General features: G+C 33.1%; 1 protein-coding gene across 5 annotated transcripts in view; it reads right to left on the bottom strand.

Annotated features, from left to right (window-relative positions):
* Ptbp2 (polypyrimidine tract binding protein 2) overlaps positions 1–22232 on the bottom strand; it is a 65059-nt gene that overhangs the window by 37032 nt on the left and 5795 nt on the right. For all 5 annotated transcript variants that reach the window (XM_010639915.1, XM_010639916.1, XM_010639917.1 and 2 more), the window contains exon 3: positions 9732–9807. In XM_010639915.1, coding sequence (XP_010638217.1) covers positions 9732–9807 — 76 coding nt within the window. The remainder of the gene's footprint in view (positions 1–9731; positions 9808–22232) is intronic.

Genomic DNA, 22232 nt, shown 5'->3' with positions numbered 1-22232 from the left:
TCATTTCAAAGCTGACCTAAAATAAAAATCTTATTAAGGATGTCTATAAAATAAGTAATCTTTTATACAGAACTGTTTAAAAGACACAATGCCAGGTCAATAGTAAGAATCTATACATGCAAGGATATTTTCAAAATGCTAAAATGAAGAACTGTTACACAACCAAGAAATACACATGTATACTTCATTTTATATAAAATTTTAAGTACTTGATGATACCCCCTGAAACTCTCAACATTCTCTATAAAATTCAATCTTTTAAATGTCTTCACCCATATATTGATTCTTTATTTATTGAGACTTGGGGATTTGTCTAGGGCTGTTTTAGGCTATGGAAATACAGAATTAAACATTATATGAGTCTGATGCCTGAGGCGCTACAGTGCAGTGGAAGACAACTACTATATGAACTTGATAATTTCTTGTTAAATTCTGTTAAGAAAGTAGAATGATGTGATTAAAAGTGATTTAGTAAAGGGCTTGAAGAGGGAGGTAGCAATGATTTTATTAGATTATCAGAGAAGATATACCTAAAAGATAATATGTAAACTCAATGGTAATTTATTTAAGCTATCATATCTTAAGATAAGTCATATCTTAAGAGTCAGTCATATTTAACTGAATGATCACAATATGTGTCTAATAATTCCCTTATGTTGACCTTGTTCAGCAAAACATTAAGCTGCAGCTTTTGAATTACCTTGACAATTTTGGTTAACTAGCTCTTCTACTCTCTAGAAGTTGAAAACAAACAACAAATATGATACAACCCTACAGGAAATTATCTAAAATGCTTTTCATTACTGAGGAAGACTTTACATAATAGATACCTAAACTTCCTATTTTATAATATCGTCTAACAAAAATCATCAAGTCTGTGTAAATTAAAGCAGATAATCTACAATATATACTCATATCTTTAAAAACATATAACTGGCATCTATAGACATATTTTAATGTAGGACTGATGTCTCCTCAGAAAAGCAGTTTTGAGTACAAGAAAACTGATAACTTATTACTCATTAGTTTGTCTGAATAACAAGGACAAATACATCATAATCAATGCCCCGTGAGTTACAATTTTAGGATATTCAATTCAGCAAATTTCAGTTTATCTTATTTTGGTTTGTCCTTTCCCTTCTAGGAGAAAGGCAAGGGGGAAAAACACCCCACAATAAAGACATTATCACTGTACCTATACTGAAAAAAGGTTCCCCCTTTCAAATGATTTTCAGAATATAAGCCCTCCAAAAAAACCTAAGCCTGACTATATCTATTTTAAGAGAATTTGTCTTAGATGTTAGATGCTTTCTGGACAGTAGATGGTGGGTAGCTAGTTAAATGCTCAAGGTCAGACAGCTAGTAAGTAAAGACAAGAGATAATAGAAATGGGATTAAAATTCATGGAATGAGTAGTCTGACTCCATCATCTCTGTTTTTCAATCCCTACTCTAAAGGCAGATCCCAAAGACCAACTTCACCTTTCATATAATGGCCTAGAGATCTTTCATTTTCTCCCAGACCAGCCACCTGCAGTTTAACCATCAAAATGTATGAGATCTTTCTTTTTTCCCCAAAGACCAAGCCAGCTATCAAGCAACCATCAAAATTTATATCCTCTCTTCACTCAGTTAAGAGTCTCAAGAGAGTAGCTACTAAGCATTTATCTTTAATGCTATGTAAATCTTCATTTTAAATAACTGGTACTATGAAAATGAGACATGGGGATTCTTTCAATCATACAGTGAAGTCCATTTTCACATATTAAAAATATGAATCTGAGAGGAAGGGGAGTGTAATGCTCAACTTACTGAATATCTGGGTTATTTATTACTCTAGAAGAGAAGGAAGTAGAATTAGGTCTATCTTAATGTTTCTTTCCCTTCATTTTGGTACAGAAACTTGTTTGTATATGTAAAACTAGTAATAATGCAAATGATTTTAGGACTTCATGCTGAATTAACAAGATATATAGTAAAGCTTTTACTTATGCATACCAGTTCCCTACACATAGCAAAAACATTTATACCATTTTCTATATATTAATCAGTCCTTTTAAAGCCCCAATTAAAGGATGTTTATCTACTTACAAATTAAAAACAAAATTTAAAAACTGTTTTTACTCAATCATTTGTTTTCCAAACTCAAAATTCAGTTTTCTGTCTCAATTCTAGAACCATCACCTTTAGCTCTGATAAGTTCATCACTTTTCACTTTCTGGGAGATCTTTATTCTTCACAGGTTTTTTGTGCAGTTTTTCACATAAATCGATCTAAGATCCTAAGTACTTTGTTAAATTATCATACCCATCAGTGATACAGAGCTATTATCCTCTTCTTTAATGAAGTTCTCTATTCTCATAACACTCCCAACAACTTCCACTCTTACACTCTCACTTCCTTGACTCAATATCTGGAATCTTCTATTTATTTCCAAACACTGTTAGAATTTCCTAAGCTATTCTGACCCCACGGTTCTTCCTATATTTACTTGATTCAGCACCTGCATTTCAACATTCACCTCATTTAATTTGTAAATCTCTTATTTTAGCCCCATTCATTTACCATTAAGGAGTATTTTCAATTGAATACAAACATGAAGTCAGATATTTCAAAACTTCATACACTTCATCTGTACTTTTTCTAATACAGCAATCCAAAGACACTAGCCACCACCACATATACCTCTAGGGTTGCACGTACTGAGTTTTGACGCATAGCAGTATTTTCATCCAGTGAGAAATATGCCCCCTTGCAACAGCCTGTGATTCCTTAATTGTTCAGAACGGTATATTTTAACTTCTAAATATCTGGTGGTTTCTTATATTTTTTACTTTTCTAATTTAATTCCACTATAATCATGGACTATGCAAGTTTTCAACCATTTCAGTTTGCTTATAATACAATACAGGCGACATCATGATAACCATCACATGTATACTTGAAAAGTTACTTTCCAGTTTCTGGGTGTAGTTTCCTAAATGTGAGTCAAGCCAAGATGACTAAGTGGTGTTCAAATTTTCTATTGTGTTCTTTTACTTGGAAAGAGGAGATCTGATTTTCCTATCGATTACTAGGAGGAATTTGAAAAATAACCAACTTTGTGGACTTCTGTTTCTCTCTTTAGTTACCATGTTTCTCTTCATGTACTTCAAAGCTGGGTTATTACTAGCATACAAATTAAGGATGTTAGTTGTTTAATGAACTGGCACTTTCAGCATTATGAAATGTTTTTATATCCAGTAATACCTCTTTGTCTTGACTGTTAGTTTCAGATTAAAATAATGACAATTTTCTTGTGCGATGTTTGCATGGTATAAAATTTTCCTTTTTCTTGTCTTTATATTTTAACCTAACTAAGGCAGAGACAGAATAGTTAGATCTTGCTTTTTTATCCAGTCTCAAATCTCTGCTTTTTAACTCAACTCTCTAGACAGTAATATCCAAAAAAAGTTAAAGCCACCTAATCTAGAACTTTTTTTCAGAATAATCACAGCAAAATTGAGGTTTTTCATATACATACTCCTTGACCGCACAAATGCATAGAGTCTCCCACATCATCAACATTTACCACCAGAGTGGTAAATTTATTGCAATTGATGATCTTATATTGACACATCAGAAGCACACAAAGCCCATTGTTTACATTAAGAGTTCACTACTGCTGTCATACATTCTTGGATTTGGATAATGATAAGTGTTTATCATTATAGTAGCATACAAAGTATTGTCACTGCCCTAGAAATTCTGTGGTTTCACTCCACCCCAATCCCTACCAACTATTGATCTTTTTTTACCATCTCTGTATTTTTGCCTTTTCTAGAATGTCATATATTGTAGTTGAACTCATATGGTATATAACTTTTCAGATTGGCCTCTTTCACTTAGTAGATATTTAAGGTTCTTCCTTATTTCTTCACTGGCTTCTTAGCCCATTTCCTTTTAAGAGTCAATTGTCTTAGACGTACCAGAGTTGTTTATCCATTTACCTACTGCAGGACATCTCAGTTCTTTCCCAAGCTTTTGCAATTATGAAGAAAACTGCTATGAACATTTTGCAAAATTTTTTTGTGAGCTTAAATTTTCAACTTCTTTCAATAAATACTTTGGACAACCGCTGGCACTTTACTGCCAGAGTATAATTAGTTTTGCAAGAAAAGATGAGTCTGCTAAAGTAGCTTTGGCATTCCCACCAGCAACAAATGAGGGTTCTTATTTATCTACAATTAACGGTCAACATTTGATGTCAATGTACTAAATGTTGTTCTCTTTAACATGTATGTATTTAACTTGTACAAACTGACAGAATTTGACATATGTATGTATATCTATAAAACCAATTCCACAAAAGAGCACAGATGATCCTCTGGATTAGCAGGTCTCTTATCTGTGTAGACAATTTATCTCTGATTTAAAGTATTTGAAAGAAAATTTAAATAAATTCCAAAACACAAAACTCGAATTTGACATGGCCTGAATCCTAAGCTGAATTCATGCAAATGAATTGCTGTGTGGACAATGAAATAAGCATTATGAATAAATGAAACAATTTAATAAAGGAGAATCTGTATAGTTTATGTGCAAATACTGTGCCATTTTATATAAAAGGAATTGAGCATTCTCAAATTTTGGTATTCTGGGTAAAAAGGAATCCTATAACCAATCCCTCTCATCGCAAGGGATAACTATGGGTGTGTGTGCTTTAGATTAGTTTGAATTTCCTAGAGTTTTACATTTAATAGAATCACAAAGGACTCTATCCATCTTTCACATTTTTGCTGTTGTAATCAATAACTCATTCTATGACTGCACACATTCCACTGTATATATTTAAAACACAAAGTCAAAACAGCAAACCATTCATCTGTTGATGGATCTTTGGGTTGGTTCAGTTTTGAGTTATTATAAATAAAGGTAAGAACATTCATATAAGTTTTAAATAAACAAATGTCTTCATTTTTATTAGGTAAATAAATGTCTACGAGACAAATAGCAAAGTTACACAGTAAGTGTATTAATTATTTTAAGAAACTGCTAAACTGCTTTCCAAAGTACTCCTACAATTTCACATTCCGAAAACTGCTTGAGGGTCACAGTTTTTCCACATTCTCTCCAAAACCTAGTATGGCCTTTTTACATTTCAGTCGTTCTAATGGGTGTGTATGACATCTCCTAGTTTCAATTTACAAAATAATTAGATGCTAAACATCTTTTTCATTCTTATATGCCATCTAATGATCTTTTCCACAGAACTATGTTTAACTATTTTTGCCAATTTATAACTGTTAGTGCACTGTTGCTGAGTTTGAGTTTATATATTCTGAATATAAATACTTTATCAACTATATGCTTTATAAACATGTTCTGTCCCTCAATGGCCATTTTTAAGTTTTGCTTTAAGACCAGGAATATTTACTGATGATATCAAGTCCCACATATTCTCTATAGATTGTGCTTTTAGTTATTTCTAAGAAATGTCTGCCTATCAAAGTCACAAAGACTTTACACTGCATTTTTTTCAAAAATGCTAAAATTTTAGGTTACAATCCATTTAGGACTGTTTTGTATGCACTGGGAGATATAGTGCCAAAATATTTTTTTCTGGCATCAAATCCAGTATTTATAACACTGTGTTGCAAAGTCTGCCACTAAACAAACTTCTCACCTTTATCAAAATTCAGTGGTCCTTAACTGTGAGGATTTACTTCTAAAATCTTTTTTTTTTTCTCATTGAGTTTATTAGTATTTAGGTATACAGTACAGTTACATTCATCATTGGGATCTTGTACCTTTACATGACAGGTCTTGGTTCTCATTTTTCCCCTTATCCCTGCCCTCCCTTCACCCTCTCCTCCCTTCCCTATTTACAAATATTTTATTTCCATTTTTTCATGTTTTTTTTTCCTTTTCCCTTATTTCCTTTCCCCTATACCTTTAGCCCTTTTCTTCCTATTTCACATTGTCAATTATCTCATTAGGATATTATGCACCATTATAGTTTTTCACACCAGAGATACTATTTGGTATTTATACATGTGTGACTTATTTATTTCACTTAGGAGTATATCCTCAATATGTATCCATTTTCCTATGAATGACTCTAACTTCTCATTCTTTATGGCTGAGTAGTATTCCATTTTATAGAAAAACCACACCTTCTTTATACTTCTAAAATCTTTATTCTGTTCCACTAACTTGTATTTCTTTTTTTTTTCCCCTCATTGAGTTTATTGATACATTTTAGGTATACAGCACAGTTACATTCATTACTGGGATCTTGTACCTTTACATGACAGGTCTTGGTTCTCATTTTTTTGCCCTTGTTCCTGCCCTCCCTTCACCCCTCCTCCCCTCCCCCTTTACAAACACTTTATTTCATTTTCTCATATTTTTTTCTTTTCCCTTATTAGCTTTCCCCTACCCTTCCCACTTTCCCTACACCTTTAGCCATTTTCTTCCTATTTCACATTGTCCATTATATCATTAGGATTTTATGTACTATTATAGTTCATTCACACCAGAGAAACTATTTGGTATTTACACGTGTGACATATTTCACATAGGAGTATAGCCTCAATATGTATCCATTTTCCTATGAACTAATCTAATTTCTCATTCTTTATGGCTGAGTAGTATTCCATTTTGTAGAAAAACCACGTCTTCTTTATCTAGTTTCCAACTGATGGGCAAATGGGCCGTTTCCAAGTTTTAGCTATTACAGATTGTGCCGCTATAAATATAGGTGTGCATATATCTCTGTGGTATGATTCTTTTAATTCTTTTGGAAAGATACCCAGCAGAGGGATGGCTGGGTCAAATGGAACCTCTAGTCCCAGCTCTTTGAGGTATCTCCATATTGATTTCCATAGTGGTTGCACCAGTCTGCACTCCCAACAATGGAGAAGGGTTTCTTTATGCCAGTATCATGCTGTTTGATTAGTGCAGCTTTACAGTAATTCTTGAGACTAGGCAATGAATGTTCTTTTTCACTACTGGCTTTTAACTATTCTCCTTTTACCTTTTTTAAGATTTACTCTTATCATTAGTTTTAAGTATTCTATTATGTGCCCAAAGATGGTTTTTAAAATTTATCCTCCACGGGAGGCTTAACTGAGCTTCTTAGAACCGTATATCGATATTTCTTCCAAATTTTAGAAATTTTCAGTCATCCCAACTACAAATACACACACAATTTTTCCTCAACCCATTCTCTATTCACTCTTTGGAATTCCTCAGACTGCTTGATTATCCCTTAAATGTATTTTGTTCCCTCTAGCAGACAAAATGAATTGTCATCTGTATTCAAGTTCATCAAACTTCTTCTGTTGTCCTCATTCTGCTGTAACTTCAATCAATATTTTTATTTCAAACATCCTACTTTTCTGTTATGTTTCTATATGCTTTCTTTATATATTTTTTAACATCTCCAAATATGTTCCTCCATCTATTTGCTCATTACTTCAGTCTTTTCCCTTAGAGCTTGAAAATATGTACAGTCCCTGTCTGCAAATTTTATTATCTAGTAATAATTCTAATGCACTGTAATAAATGACTATTGAGTGCTGCTTCAACAGTTTATGGATTCTATTTTCTAAGTTCTTCACATGACTTGCAATTTTTTATGCTGGACTACTGATATCATGGGTAATCAATGTAGAAGACTGAATCATGTTGTCTTCTTTAAGGATTGTTTTGTACTGGCAAACAATTAAATTACTGATGAAGCCCTCATCTGAGTCTAGACTTTTGGTTTCTTGGACAAATGGGACTTATTAAAAAAGATTCTTTTAAAAGTCAGGAGCTCTCTGTCATCTATCTTTAGAGCTTGAGGTTATTCTGAAGATATCTGTATTTTGACTGCCCAGAGTTCAAACTGTCTCAGCACTGTTCAACCTATGGAATCACCATTTACCTCAGCCCCAGAGAAGGTGATTTCTGATAGATATTGCAAAGTCTTAATCTGTACACATGTAACCCAGTCATTACCTGAACCAAACTCTGCCCTTTGCACAATACCCAAACTTTAGGACAATTTACTTTTCTCCAGGATCCTTCTCCACAAAACACAGATGTTTAAGGTACTCTAAATTCCAATCGCAAGTCTCTTCAGTTCAGTGAGACCTCGATACTCTGCTTGGGCTCTTCTACCCTGAGCTACAACAGTAAGGTATCCCAATGAATATTCAGGAAATTCACCTCATGCTTCCCTTTACTCATGGATAATAATCTCATAGTTTCTGCTCATCAAGTCCAGACATCAGCTGTTCTATGTGCTTTATCCAATTATACAGTTTTTGGTTTTAGGGGAAGAAACTGAAAAAGGAGCCAATGTTGGATCAGTTACTCTCATAACTCTGCATGTTATTTTTAAAAACATTTCAAATATCTATTATTATGTACTAATTTAAAAAGCAAAAGAAACAAAGCAGAGCTACAGACATTTAAGCCTATTTGCTCAATCACTTGAACATACCTTATCAAAATCACATCACTTTTGTCTTTTAACCGCTACACAGAAAAACTAATACTTAGTAATATGTATTAACAAATTCATCTTCACATCATTATACCTAAGTATTTCATTTTAATTTTTATTTAACAGAAATGTATACGTTTATTTCAAGTTGCATACACATACAGTAATGCCTACCTGAGGTAAACTAAAATGTCTTCTAGTTTTTCATGATCCTTTTACTACCTAATATATTTAGTTCCTTAAGCAAGTACTTCAAAAAAGAAAAAAGAAAAAAGAACTTTCCCTTAAGGCAAACAGTGTGAAATGCAGGATTTATAAAGTAAATGCATTCAATTAATAAAAATAATCAGACTCAAGATTTCGTTGATAAGTCATAGTCTAAAACTTGATAAATTATTAACAGATGTTAAAACAATTGACATTTCAGATATAAATATATATACAATTCAAAGAAACTCTGACCTTTAAAGACTAAATAAGTCATCTTAAATTTATAAGTAGATAACATAATCAACTGAAACAACTATAATATTGTCACAGCAAAGAAAAATGGATGACAAACTATATACTTACTTTAGATTTTAAGTTTATGCTTTAAAGTTTATGATATAAGGAATACTTAACACATGACACACAAACACAACAATACATAAAGGGCACAAGAAGAGATTTTAACATGAAAGAAAGTCATATTTTTTGTGGTTAAAGCAATCAAGACCACACTGTGGTAGAATGGGCCTACAGTCCCAGCTAAAGGAAGATCATATGAGCCAGGAGTTCAAGGACAAACTGAGCAACACGGGGAGACTTTATCTCAAAAAACAAACAAACAAAAAAAACCAAAATCCAACTTTGACTGTATTTTAAACACAATGGAATAATAAATGTAATATCTGGGGTGACAGATATGCCAGTTACCGCCAGCTGATCATTACACATTATATCTTTAAAGAAATGCTACACTATACCCAATAATTATGTAAAATTACTATGTCAAATATATTTTTAATTTTAAAAGATTAATTAATCATGCAGTTAAAAAACAAAAATACAAAATTTTAGGGCCAAGAGCATAGCTCAGTGGTACAATGCTTGTGCAGTCATGTGTGAGGTCACCCGTCATATACTTAATTTCCTTTAAAATGTTTCAAAACAGCATTTACAAGTAAAGGCTATCGTGGTATATAATAATTTTAGTCTTAATTTTCTGCCCCATAAGACAGCAAATGATGGGTTGTTAGGAGAAAAATGCTTACCTGTAACTACCATGCCACTCATATTAGAGTTTGGACTACTGAGAACACTGCCTGAGAGTAGTTCGTCAGATCCTCTCTATAAACACACACAAAAATAAGTGTAAGACATCTTTAAATTTAAAACTATTACTCTGAAAAACGTTCCACTTACATGTTGCTTTTCAAATATTTATTTTAAAATAAATGTCAAATGTTACACTACTGGCAATATATATACGAAAATCTGTAAGAGGAAAATGTATACAATGAGAAGTTTCTTTGCAAAAATGAAATGATTGAATCACATCCTAAAATCCTTTAGAGACTGTTATAAATTCTTGTTTACAAACTGCAGTTATTAACCAGCCATTCATGTTTTAGCTACTGATATTTAAAAAATGTATACTAGCTGATTCAAACAACTAATTAGAAAAAGAAATCCAAAACACCAAGTTAACCCCAAGTTATACTTATTTATACTGAAACTCATCTGCTGAATTTAAACTCATAATATGAAAACAGTAAACAAAACTCCTAAGTCATCTCCGTTAAATGTGTTTAAAGTTTTCTCTTCCTCAGCCTCAAACATTCAGATAACTACAAGAAAAAAAAGGTTTCAAGGCACAACAATATTTGTACCAAGTCTAATTTGTAATCAAGATATGGAAGGTTTGGTGACAGTTATGTTAGATATAACTGAATAATTTACAGATTTTTTAGTGTGGCCCCTTAGACTAACACCAGACCTGGAAATCTGTTGGCAATTTATGTTCTTAGATTTATTCCAAACCTACTACATAAGAAATTCTGAGGGTGAGCCCAGCAATCCAATTTTAATATGCTAAAATTTAAGAACCACTAATCTGTATTAATGGTTTACTATCAATAAAAAAAATCTTGGCTAGCTAGTTTTTGTTTTCATGTCAAATATTTAATATGGTGATAAAAAAAAGCTCTGGAGCTCAGTTTTTATCAAATATGTAACTGTTATTTAACTATTCTAAGCCTTAAATTCTTCATTTGTAAAATATGGATAATACCTGTATCACAATCCTTAGAATTAAATGTGATAATGTGTGCTTAGTGATTACCAAAGTTCCTGGCCCACATTAGTAGTGTTCACCGAAATATAACACAAAGTCCACACGTACTTATCAGTAAATGCTGTTTGGATAAATGTCCCCCATGTGGTAAAGCTTTGATTCCCCAGCCTATGGCACTACTGGGAGGTGGTGGAATTTTAAAAGGGGGAGACTTAATGGGACATCATCTATGGGGGCTTCCATTTACAGGGGATACTAGGACTTCACAGCCTTTCTCTTCTATTCTTCTGCTTTCTCAGCCAAGATGTGAGCAGGCCTCTATCACTGTTACTAAGTACTGTGTAACTTCAGGCACATATTATTCTCCCCCTATCCAGGAGTATGTTCCAAGATCTTCAGTAGATTCCTAAAAACTCAACAGGAACCAAACCCTGCATACACTGTTTTTCCCTATATACTCCATACCACTGACATTTAGTGGTAAAAGTAATTTGTCCCTTCATGTTTTATACCCTGGCATCTCCTTTCCATCACTATTCTTTGCAGCCATTGTTAAGTAAAATAAAGTTACCACACCAGTCTGTTATCTAAAACAGATACTAAGCGACTCTTAAGTAGGTATTATACACATCGTGGATAGTCCCGACAAAGGGATGGCTCATGTCCAAAGGCAGGAGAAAGCAGGGCAACAAGAGACTTCACCACATTGCTCAAAATAACATACAATTTAAAACTGATGGAACTGTTTATTTCTAAAATGTTCATTTTATATTTTCAAACCAAAAAAGACAAATGGTAAGCCACAGAAAATAAAAACACAGATAAGAGAGGATTACCGTATTTTTTTAGCATTTGTTCTTCTATCAACTAAAAAAAAAAATCACTCTGTATGCAACAGAGAATGTTAAAGTTTCTTACACAGAATAAAATCAGCCCATCTATATATCAATAGAACTACAAATCAGATATTATAGAGTTAAAAGAAAAAAGAACAGTCATTCTTTACTCACTTGTACAGAAGTTAGAATCCCTTATCATTCAATAACTTACTCCACCTTAGTTTGCCAAAACCAATTTGGCTCCTCCCCGACCAGTTTTCAAAAAGTGTATCTGATCTCTTTTCAAATACATTACCATTCAGATATTCTCTACCTGTTTGCTTTGTTATGAATCAAACTCTTTCCACTCCAGTGAATCATAAGTAATTCTGAACGATGATGGGTGGGGAAATCTGACTTAAAATGTTCTCCTGCCTACCTTCCTAGGATGAATCTTTTATGCATGGCAAAGTCTTACGTTTTTTTGCATATGTGGTCTATTTTGTTCTTTAAATTATTTCATATCTAAGAGAATACATTTAATTGCCACTATAAATGAGTCAGAAAAACTGCTATCTAATTGTCGTCAATTTGGAGTATTTACAAGGATTACTGAAAAATATTTTGATCAATCACATTTTTATAAAAAAAAAGCTATTATGTTTCCCTCTCCACTGAATAAAAAGCTTACAACTACTCTATCCAAACATTAACACTGACCAATACAACAATTTTACGGAAAATATTACCACCCATTTAAATTGGAATATACATAAATGAGTTAATGGTAATGATTGATGGCTATTCCACAGTGCCGGTGGATACAAATAATAGTAAGAGTACTTAAAATCAAAATCAAAATTTTTACAAAGAGTATGTAGTCTTTAAAAAAATTAATTCATCTTATATTCAACTAAGAAAATAAATTCAGTATTAAGCAAGCATGTCTCTTGCTAACTCTGATCACAGAAACTTTTCCTCCTGTGTAGTATCAATAACTGTTTAAAAAAAAATGTTTTTTTTTTTTAAAAAAAAAACCTAGCATCCCAAAGAAATAATTTGGAAAATGTCCACAATGGATGACATAATTTATAAATCTAAAAAAAGGCAAGGAATGAGATCACATGTACAAAAGTACATGATTAGAGGCTATTTGGCATTAATTTTGATATTAATGTTTTTCCTATCATATTTATTGCACTTTTCATTGTGCTTGTTCAATCTAACCACCATCTGTTATTCCCAGGTAGAAAGTTGCTACAGCTGTCTGGAAGGCAACCAAGAACCATTGGACTGAAGATGACAAGTCCCTGGCTTCCTCTAGAATTCCACACAGATCTTATAATAAACTTTCTTCTCTGAAAAAAATCTAGGAAATCATGACAGACATGCGGCAAGGACACAAATATCAAGTTCCTGAGGAAAATTAGATTGAGAGAAGTTATACGAACCCATAGGAGTATCTGTGATGTATGAAACACAGAACAAGGATATGAATAGGTACATCTGAGTACTACGTACCTATTGGGAAACAGGAAAGGATTTACCTCATAGGACCAATCAAAATATACAAAACAAAGCTTGAGAACATGATGGCAATCCCAGCAAACTGGGAGGCTGAGGCAGATGAGCAAATTGGCAAGACCCTGTCTCAAAATAAAAAATTTCAAAAAGGGCTACATATAGCTCAGTGAAAGGCCATGGGGTCAAGTCCCTATATTGCAAATATATATAATAATTATAAAACACACATAAATGGTATACTGAAGAGGAGCTATAAAAGCAAGGTGCCTTAAAAAACAAAAAATAAACCTCTAGGGAAACTAATCCTCTCCCTGGGAAAAAAGCAGCACACAGTTAAACATCAGCCAAGCCAGCCAAGAACAAAAGCTTAAGAGACCAGTGAAGAAACTAGGCATAGTGATTATTATGGAGTAAATTAATGCCATTTTCTTACACCAGGAGGATTTTTGCTTATAAGAGAGAAATCCACTTCTAGTCTACTTATGTCATTGTGCTCTGCATTTTGTGGCTTAGCCTTTATCCTAAGATATGTGTACCTATTACATGGGAGGAAAATAGCACTGCTGATTTAATCTAATTGGCTAACTCTTATTGTGTCAGCAAAAGGAAAATGGATTGCTACCAAATTTATAAACAAAACAAAATTTTACAACAGAGATCAATATAAACAGGAAAACTTTTTTCCAAAAAAGATACATAAAATACTTTAAAATTCTTTGTATGTAAAGACGTTTAAAACACAAGGAAGGCTGGGCATTGTGGCATACACCTGTGATCCCATTGGGAGGCTGAGGCAAGAGGATCACAGTGAGTTCAAGGCTAGCTTGGTCTACAAAGTGAGTTCAAGGCCATCCAGAACTATATAGTGAGACCCTGTCTCAAATAAAAAAAAAAGGAAAGACAAAAAAAACAAAGACACAAGGAAACTGAACATAAAAGGAAATACTGATAAATTCTACAAAGTAGTCACTAATGTCTATGCAAAAAACTATCTCAACAATAACTATTAAGATTTATGATATTTTGAAATATATATTGGTCTTTATCCCCATTTTCTAACATTTAACTCCTAAAATCCAAACTGAGAACCTTTTTAATATGCTAATGAGCTCATTTATAACTGACAGTCTAGGAACTTCAGAGTGGGGGCTGGTCACTGGAAGATCAAGCAAGGTACGAGGGATGCAACTTCTATTCTCATCCCTCTAGGGGAATTGGGAAGGGAGGAAGTCGGTCCAACCTCTAGGGGAGAAGGGAAGGAAGTTTAAACTGGTCAGTAATGATCAATAATTTCACCAATCCTGTGTATGTCATGAAGCCTCCATAAAAAATTTTTAAAAATGGGGTTTGGAAAGCTTCTGAATAGCTCTGTAGAGGTTCTGTAATAGGGACTTAAGAGAGGCTGCTTTTGGTAAGCAATGATTCTTTATTTGTGCCTATAATCTTGGGGTAAAAGCAAGACAAAGCCTTGGCCTCTTTCCCACTCATTTTGTACAGTACCTATCTCCTTATTACTAAACTTTGGGTCAGATTCCTATTCAGCTCTGTAAACATATAAATTACTTAAGGAGTGTCTGTCTAAAACTCCCAATACTAAGGTGATTTGATTAGCCCTAAATTTATCTAACCTCCTCTCCCTGCTTCAAGACTAAAGACACTAACATAAAACATTGAGAAATTTTCACAGTTCTAGGAACAGGGTCCCTTGTAGGTGGATAACCTCATGATATGAACTGTCTACCTAAGGAGGAGCAATTGTCTCATGCTAAAAACAAAGACTACATCATAGGTAAGAACAATCATCTCATGATGGGAACCTCCAGGAAAACTTTCCCAGAGCCAATAAGACCCTATGGACCACATGTAATGATCAACCAGACCACAGCTTGACCAAGACTGCTTAAATATGAATACTATTTGCCCTCATCTCAACTCTCACTTTTCTTCAATTTAAACCTGAAGCTTTTGTCAGTACCCCTAAAGACATGAGTGAGGAAGTCAAGGCCCAGGATGCTTGGTCCCCTTTTCTCTTTCTACTATGGCTTTACTGAATAAATTTCTTTCCTACTTTTTACCATTGCTGACCTGGAACTCTCTCTCTACAAGTCAGGACCCATATGGAATCTGTATAACCTTTATCCCATATCTCACCTTACACATCTCTTCATCCTAGTCTTTGTGAACTCCTTTAAGCCAGTAAAAGTGCTTTCTCTAATTCAAATTTGAACTAGTCAAAGCAAGGTACAACCTGGGATATTTGCATCTGGAGGAAGTCTTGTGGAATCTGAGGCAATCTCCAGGTAAATAATGAAGGTAAGAATCAAAATGAATTAGACACCAATAGCTGGTGTCTGCTACTGCAGAATTATTGCTTGCTTGCTGGTGGAGAGAAATCACCATCTTTTGGGGTCACAGAAGTTTTCTATGTGGACTACTGTGATTTATGAGAAGAAAGGAAAAGCACTTTGTTACTCCAACAAAGATCACTTTAAATTAAGTCTTCCAACAATTAACAAAGATGTCCAGAAAAACACTGAAAAATTAAAATATTTAAGGAATGAGATCACATAACAATTTTTAACTAGGATACAGAGAGAACTTGTGGCCATATTAAAACTATACTTGTAAAATAACTTTTCATCAAAAAACAGCATGAAGTAACAAGACTAGCTACAAAATGGAAAGACACTGGCAATACAAATAGCCAATAAAGAACCAGTAACCACAATTCATTTTTTAAAACTACAAAATTAGTTAACGTAAATTTGTATTAAATGAAAGACATAGGCATTTCATAAAATTTCAAAAGGGAAACACCAATGTAGATAAAACATATGGATCTAGAAAATTAAATGTCTTTTTATTTACATGAAAACTCATATTGGAAAGAATAAGAAAAAATGGCATAAATACTTGTGACAGGGTAAGGAACAAAACATAAAATACATAGATACATGTGACAATATTAGTAACATTCATGTTTTTTAGACAAATTTATAGGATTAATATTTTCATGAATAAATCTTGAAAAACTTATCACAAGATTTTAGGGAGAAAACAGTAAGGACAGATTGGCAAAATATAACTCAAAATGAAACACTTCTGTAAAAGAAACCATAAACTAAAATGTTAAGCCCAAGAAGAAACAATATCAAGTTTTAAGAAAGTAAAACAATATATTTATTGTTAGAATTTTATTTATCAAATGTACAAGAGTATGGTACATTAAGATTATCATATCAATTGTCTCACAAGCAATGTACAAAATAAGAATAACTTAATGAAATTTAAAACATCACAAATATAAATATGACTTTTATCATTTACTGGAACAGTGCCTGGAACACGACATCTCCCTCAAATAAAGCTATCCCTAGATGTACTTGGTTTTGCTTTCTACTCTTCAGTGCCTAGGAAATGAGACCAAAAGAGGTAATCAAAGAATTCTGTCTCATAGTCTTGTCTTTTAAAAGAATATATGCTACATATTTTAATAGAAATATACAGAGAAAGAAAACATGGATGATAATCTTTCTGGCCAGATAAGCCCTGTTAGCATTTTTTTTTTTTTTTAATCAAACAGAGCTAGGCACCCATGCATTTGGGAAGCTGAGGCAGGAGGATCATCACAAGTTCAAGGCCAGCCTGAACTACATAGCGTGACCCTGTCTCAAAAAAATCCAACCCCTCAAAAAAGAAAAAAAAAAAAAAAAACAGAAACAGAAAAATTTAACTTCAGAAAACCAGAAAATAAAAAGCAGTTCTCTCCCTCTGAAACTCTTAAGTTTCATACAATTCTCTTCCGTAAAATTTACAGGTATATTTTAAATATTCCTACCAAAACACAAGGAAACAGGGATTGTCCTCTCTTCACTGAATAGTTTAGAGAATTTAAAACCAGTACATGAAAATATTTTTAATTCTTTCAACCTGTACTTAGGTTCTATTACCCGCCCCCCGTACTGAAGATTGAACTCAGAACCTTGTTTAAATCCCCTACTACAGCATGTTACTCATTCTACTTAAATGTCCATGAAAATCATAAAAAAATAAGAAAATCTAAATAATGAATACTGCAATAAATTCCACTGTACATTATTAGGTCAAATGCAGTAAGACATTTTCAATGACACACTGAAAGGAAAAACAACAAAATTCAATTGTTTTAGTTTTAGCAGATGAAATTTTGAAATAACTTTTAAATAACTAGATGAAAAAGGAAATCTAAAGTAAATTTTAAATACAAGCATATAAAAATATTTTTCAAAGACAGTTACTCTATGGAAAACAAAGCAAGATATAGTTTGTCAGAAATTATCCTTAAACTTAAAATCTCTTTAATTTTGCCTGTAGAAAGACAAATCCAAATCAATACTAAGTTTGGATACTATCTTACCTACAGACTAACTCCAAACCTGTGTTTAGTTGGATAAGCTATAGAAAACAGATACCCATCCTTTCCTGAGAGCAAAATACAATCCCTACACACTAATAAGAATTTAGCAACTTATATATACCAAAATTACATTTATATTTATAGGTTAACTCGGTAATTTCAAACTAGCAGCTATTTTAAAGAAATATATAAAAATATATATTATATATATAATAAATATATCGACTAGTACATACATGGTAGACTATTTATTCACTAAAAGATGATCTGTAGTAATAAGACTGAAGTGGCGTAAAAAAACTCATGTGTCTATTTGCCTATAAAGAACGATGCAGGGCCAGGGATTTAGCTCAGCGGTTCAGTGGCCTGCCTTACAAGCACAAGGACCTGAGTTCAATCCCCGGTATCAAAAAAACAAAACAACAACAAAAGAAAGAACTATGCAGTGGTAGAAAGAAACAAAAAAAAAAGTTTACATATACAGTCATGAAGTGATCTCCAAGGGCATATTTATCATTAACTAAAAATGTAAAGATACAAAATACTCTATGTGCTGCGCTACCTTTAACCTATTGCAAGTTCAAATTTGCAAGACTCAATGAGGAACAAACTTAAAATTAATTAAATGAGGCATTATAAGGAAAGAAAGTACAGCTGACAGGAATAGGGCTGACTAGACTTCTCTGAATGTAGCTTACCAGGTTGACTTTGGAAAACTTAGTTAAAAGTGAAAAAAAAATCCCTAAAAAATTGAAAGCAAAAATGAAGCAATCACTTTGGTGTCAGAACTACACAAGGAATTTTCAATAAGCTTTCAAGTTTCACAACTGTATTATATATATATTATTTGTGGGATATATGTTGAAGAAAAAAATGAGTCTAAAGTGAACAAACTTTATTTACTAATAATGTCAGTGCAATACTGCTGTTGCTTTTTGAAAAACTAAGAGTTTATACATACTCATGTCAATGTTAGCAAACAAGATTTTCAGTGTATAAGAAATGCAAATATAAAAATCACAGAAGCAAAAACTGTGGAACCTTAAAAATGAATTGGAAATAAATGAGCTCAAAATGTATTTCTATCAAAAAAGAAATGCTATCTGTCCATGGAAAGGGTCTATAAGTTCTAACACTAAAAGCAGTTAGTACCTTGAAACCCATACTATTGTGGTCTCAAAGACTATTTTTTTTTTCCAAATCAAAGAAACCAAAACTTTTTTTTAAAAAAATGGCTGATGTAAGGTCTGGAACAAGAAACACTTCAAAAGAAGGAACAAATGAACTGGCATTTTATGTGCCATTTGGCCTAAGATGAAATAATTTAGGCATTCTTAAAGAAATGATCACTGCACTGAACTAGAAATAAACTTTAAAACCCTTGCTTTCACAACACTAACAATCACAACAAGAAAGTCACACTGGTTATCCTGGAGATGGGTAGGAAACCAACTCATCAGGAAAATTTTTTTAAAACTCAAAATCTGTCTTGCTTCTATGATAAAAAAAAAAAAAGTACTTCAGTGTGATTAGTTCATGGAAATGTTCTTTCTTATGGAAGGAATTCTAACAAAACTTTTTAACTTAAAATATCTTTGCTATAACCAATAAAATTATGTAATCATTAACTACTAAAAACCATTTGTTGAAATGATAATGGGAACACTCTAGAATGGATGCATTAGCAAAAAAACACCTCAACCTACTAATAAATGTTAACATTACAAGAGGTAACTAGACACTCTGTTCCTCTTGCAGTGATACAAAAATCACAGGAACTACACCTACAAAGTATTATTGGTAAAAATTAAACCTGCATCTGAACAAACCTTCATCTAACTACAAGTTTATAGAAATACAAAGGATATGAGAAATACACAAAATGAAATGATATAATAAGTGTTGAAACTGTACTGATGACCCAGGTTTGCTAACAAAGAAAAGTAAATAAAAGGGAAAGGGGAAGGGGAAGATAAAGTGGTCCATTGAAAAGAGACTTAAAGAGACATTAACCAAATCAACATGCTGATTTCCTTGGTTCCTGACATGAAAGAAAAAGAAAGTTATCTACTGTTGTACATGAAATTAATTACCTTAAATTTTAGTAGGTATAGTTATCAATGTCACCTCTAGGAGAACGTATACATCTCAGACATATAGGTGATCAAAATAAAAATTTATTAAAGTACAAGACTTACTACCACTAAACCCCCTGAAATAACTCTCCTTCCCTTCAAACATGCTTATCCCACTGTTCTTGCCACTTTCTAAAGCAGTTCTGGAAGTTCTCTTTCTGGAGTATCTTTATGAAGTGTAGCTAAAAATAGTGACTACTGCTGTAGAATATCGTTCAATGGAAAGTCAGGCTCATAAAATTATTATTTCAACCACTGGATCTGGCACCATGAAACTTCTGGCTCTACTGCAAAATCAAAATGATCATGAAAGGTAAACATTTTGAATTGGTTCAGGACATCAAAGCAGTCATTACAGTGTAACTAAAAACGTTCAAGAAAGTGGACTTCCCAACCTGCTTCAATAAGAGGCAAGAATAATGAGATAAAAGTATATGAAGGGAAGCAAAGTGTCCTTAATGAGATTAGTGGCAATGCATCTTTTATTATAATAAAGTTTTAAAATTCAAACATTCATTACATTTTCTGATTCCATCTTGTACCTACTAAAATATCTGGGGATGATAGGAATGAGATTTGCTTTAAAATTCTCCAACAGAAAGTTTAAAAACGTATTGTAACATTCCTTTTTCTCTTAAAACTTTTATGAAGTTTTAAAAATGAAAAACTCTAAAGTAAAAAATAATTGCTAGTTATCAACAAATCATCTTTAACTTTGAAAGCATTTTTAAACAATATTAAGAAAAAGAGTTCAAGATCTATTTAGGGCATGGTACTGCAGGCCTAAAATCCCAGATCTTGAGAAGGAGACTCAGGAGGACCCCGCTACAAGTCTGAGACCAGCCTGGGCTACACTGTGAAAATTTGTCACAAAACAAAGCAAAACATCTATTTAGAGTAGAAAAAAGCACTGGTCTACTTGTGTGACTAAATCACAAAAATACTCAATTTACTTTTAGGCATACTATGGTAGGGGATAAAGTGGTTAAGTAATATTTTTACTTTAAAAGCAACAGATTATCTCAAAGTTATGAGTTTCCAGTAACAATTTCTTTTATAATTATAGTGAATTTCAGACACAAAAGCCTCACAAACCATAATGTATCTAAGATCTATGCCAATAATCAACAATCCACAGTAAAAAATAACTTTTCCCTTTACTGTAACAAATTCCAGACAGCATTTCACTCTGTTTCTTTATAAGTACTCTCTATATATCCTTTTTTAAAATTGCACTTTATTTGTTGCTGACAATTGGCTTTTGGTTTTATAGAGTTGCATAGTTTGGCACCATGCAACTTCTAGCTCTTCCATCTGATTGTATTCTAATGATGTTAATATTAATAGTCTGTCTGTATTTCCAGGAGTTTCTCTCTCTTTTTTTTTGGTAATACTATTTTATAAGTAGTGGTGGGTTTTTCCACTAGAAAACATGCTATCTATGTTTCCAAGAGTACTTATGTTTCAAATACAAAATTTTCCCTCAAAAGGCTCATGTATTTAGAGGTGAGGTTTTTGAAAGGTGATTTGTTCATGAGGTCTCTAACTCCATCAGTCGATTAACTCACTCATAAATAATTTGATAGCATTATCACAAGGTGATGGAATTTAGAGGGCTTACTTGAAGGGAGTGGGTAATGCCCTTGGGTCTATCTATATCCTCTACCCAGTTTCATTCTCTCTCTACTACCTAGCTACCATGAGGTGAGCATCTTTCTTCTACCCACATCCTTTTGGCTGCCTTGCCACAGATCTAAAAGCAATTGAGCCAGTTAACCATAGACTGAAGACTGAAATCTCTAAAACCATGAGTCTGTTTTCTCAGGTATTTTGTCACAGTAACAGAAAGCTGACCAATGCTATTTCTCACATGTTTTGTTTCACCTTGTTTGCACTAGGTATAGTTCGTATGCCGAAACACCCGCCTATCCATGTTAAACAAAAGCAAAGGCAAAATTGTTCAATGGCTATAAATTTATCCCAGGGCACAAACACAACTTAGCGTTTGTCAATCCCTCAATATGTACTGCTCTCCAGGGCTGGGGATTTGGCTCAGTGGTTCCACTGCCTGTCTTGCAAGCTCAAGGGCCAGAGTTCGATCCCTGGTACCAAAAACCAAACAAAAAATATGTACTGTTCTTCGCCTCCTTCTGCACCTCTCAATCTATCTATAATGCACAAGTCACACCCTACTACTCTGATGAAACCTACTGACCCAATCAATCAAAAGTAATCTCTTTTCTAGAGCAACATGGAATTTACTTGTAAGTTTAAAAATCTCTCTCTCCAATCAGATGAGGTCCTCCTAAAAATAGTCTCTTTTGGATCTCTAATAAAAAGGAATATAATACAGAAAGTGGCACTTATCCTTTTATTGATAAACGGTTCACATTGCATGAACAGATCAAAGCTTGAGATACTTCTAGTGTAATTAAGTATTGAGTATCCACTATTTGCATGATTAATATGAGAAGCAATAAATAAAACCAGTAAGGTCTCTGTCCTCAGGAGCATATATTCTATCTCCAGTGTTTCTGAATCACCAGTTACTGAAATAATGCTGTCACTTAGTGGGCACATAATAAGAGCATAAAAAAAAAAAAAAA

This window comes from Fukomys damarensis, unplaced genomic scaffold (assembly GCF_012274545.1).
Source record: "Fukomys damarensis isolate Sample0158 unplaced genomic scaffold, DMR_v1.0_HiC HiC_scaffold_33, whole genome shotgun sequence".
In the NCBI taxonomy this organism is placed as follows: Eukaryota; Metazoa; Chordata; class Mammalia; order Rodentia; family Bathyergidae; genus Fukomys; species Fukomys damarensis.
The sequence above is the reverse complement of the archived record's forward strand: the minus strand, read 5'-3'. Positions and strand labels throughout refer to the sequence as shown.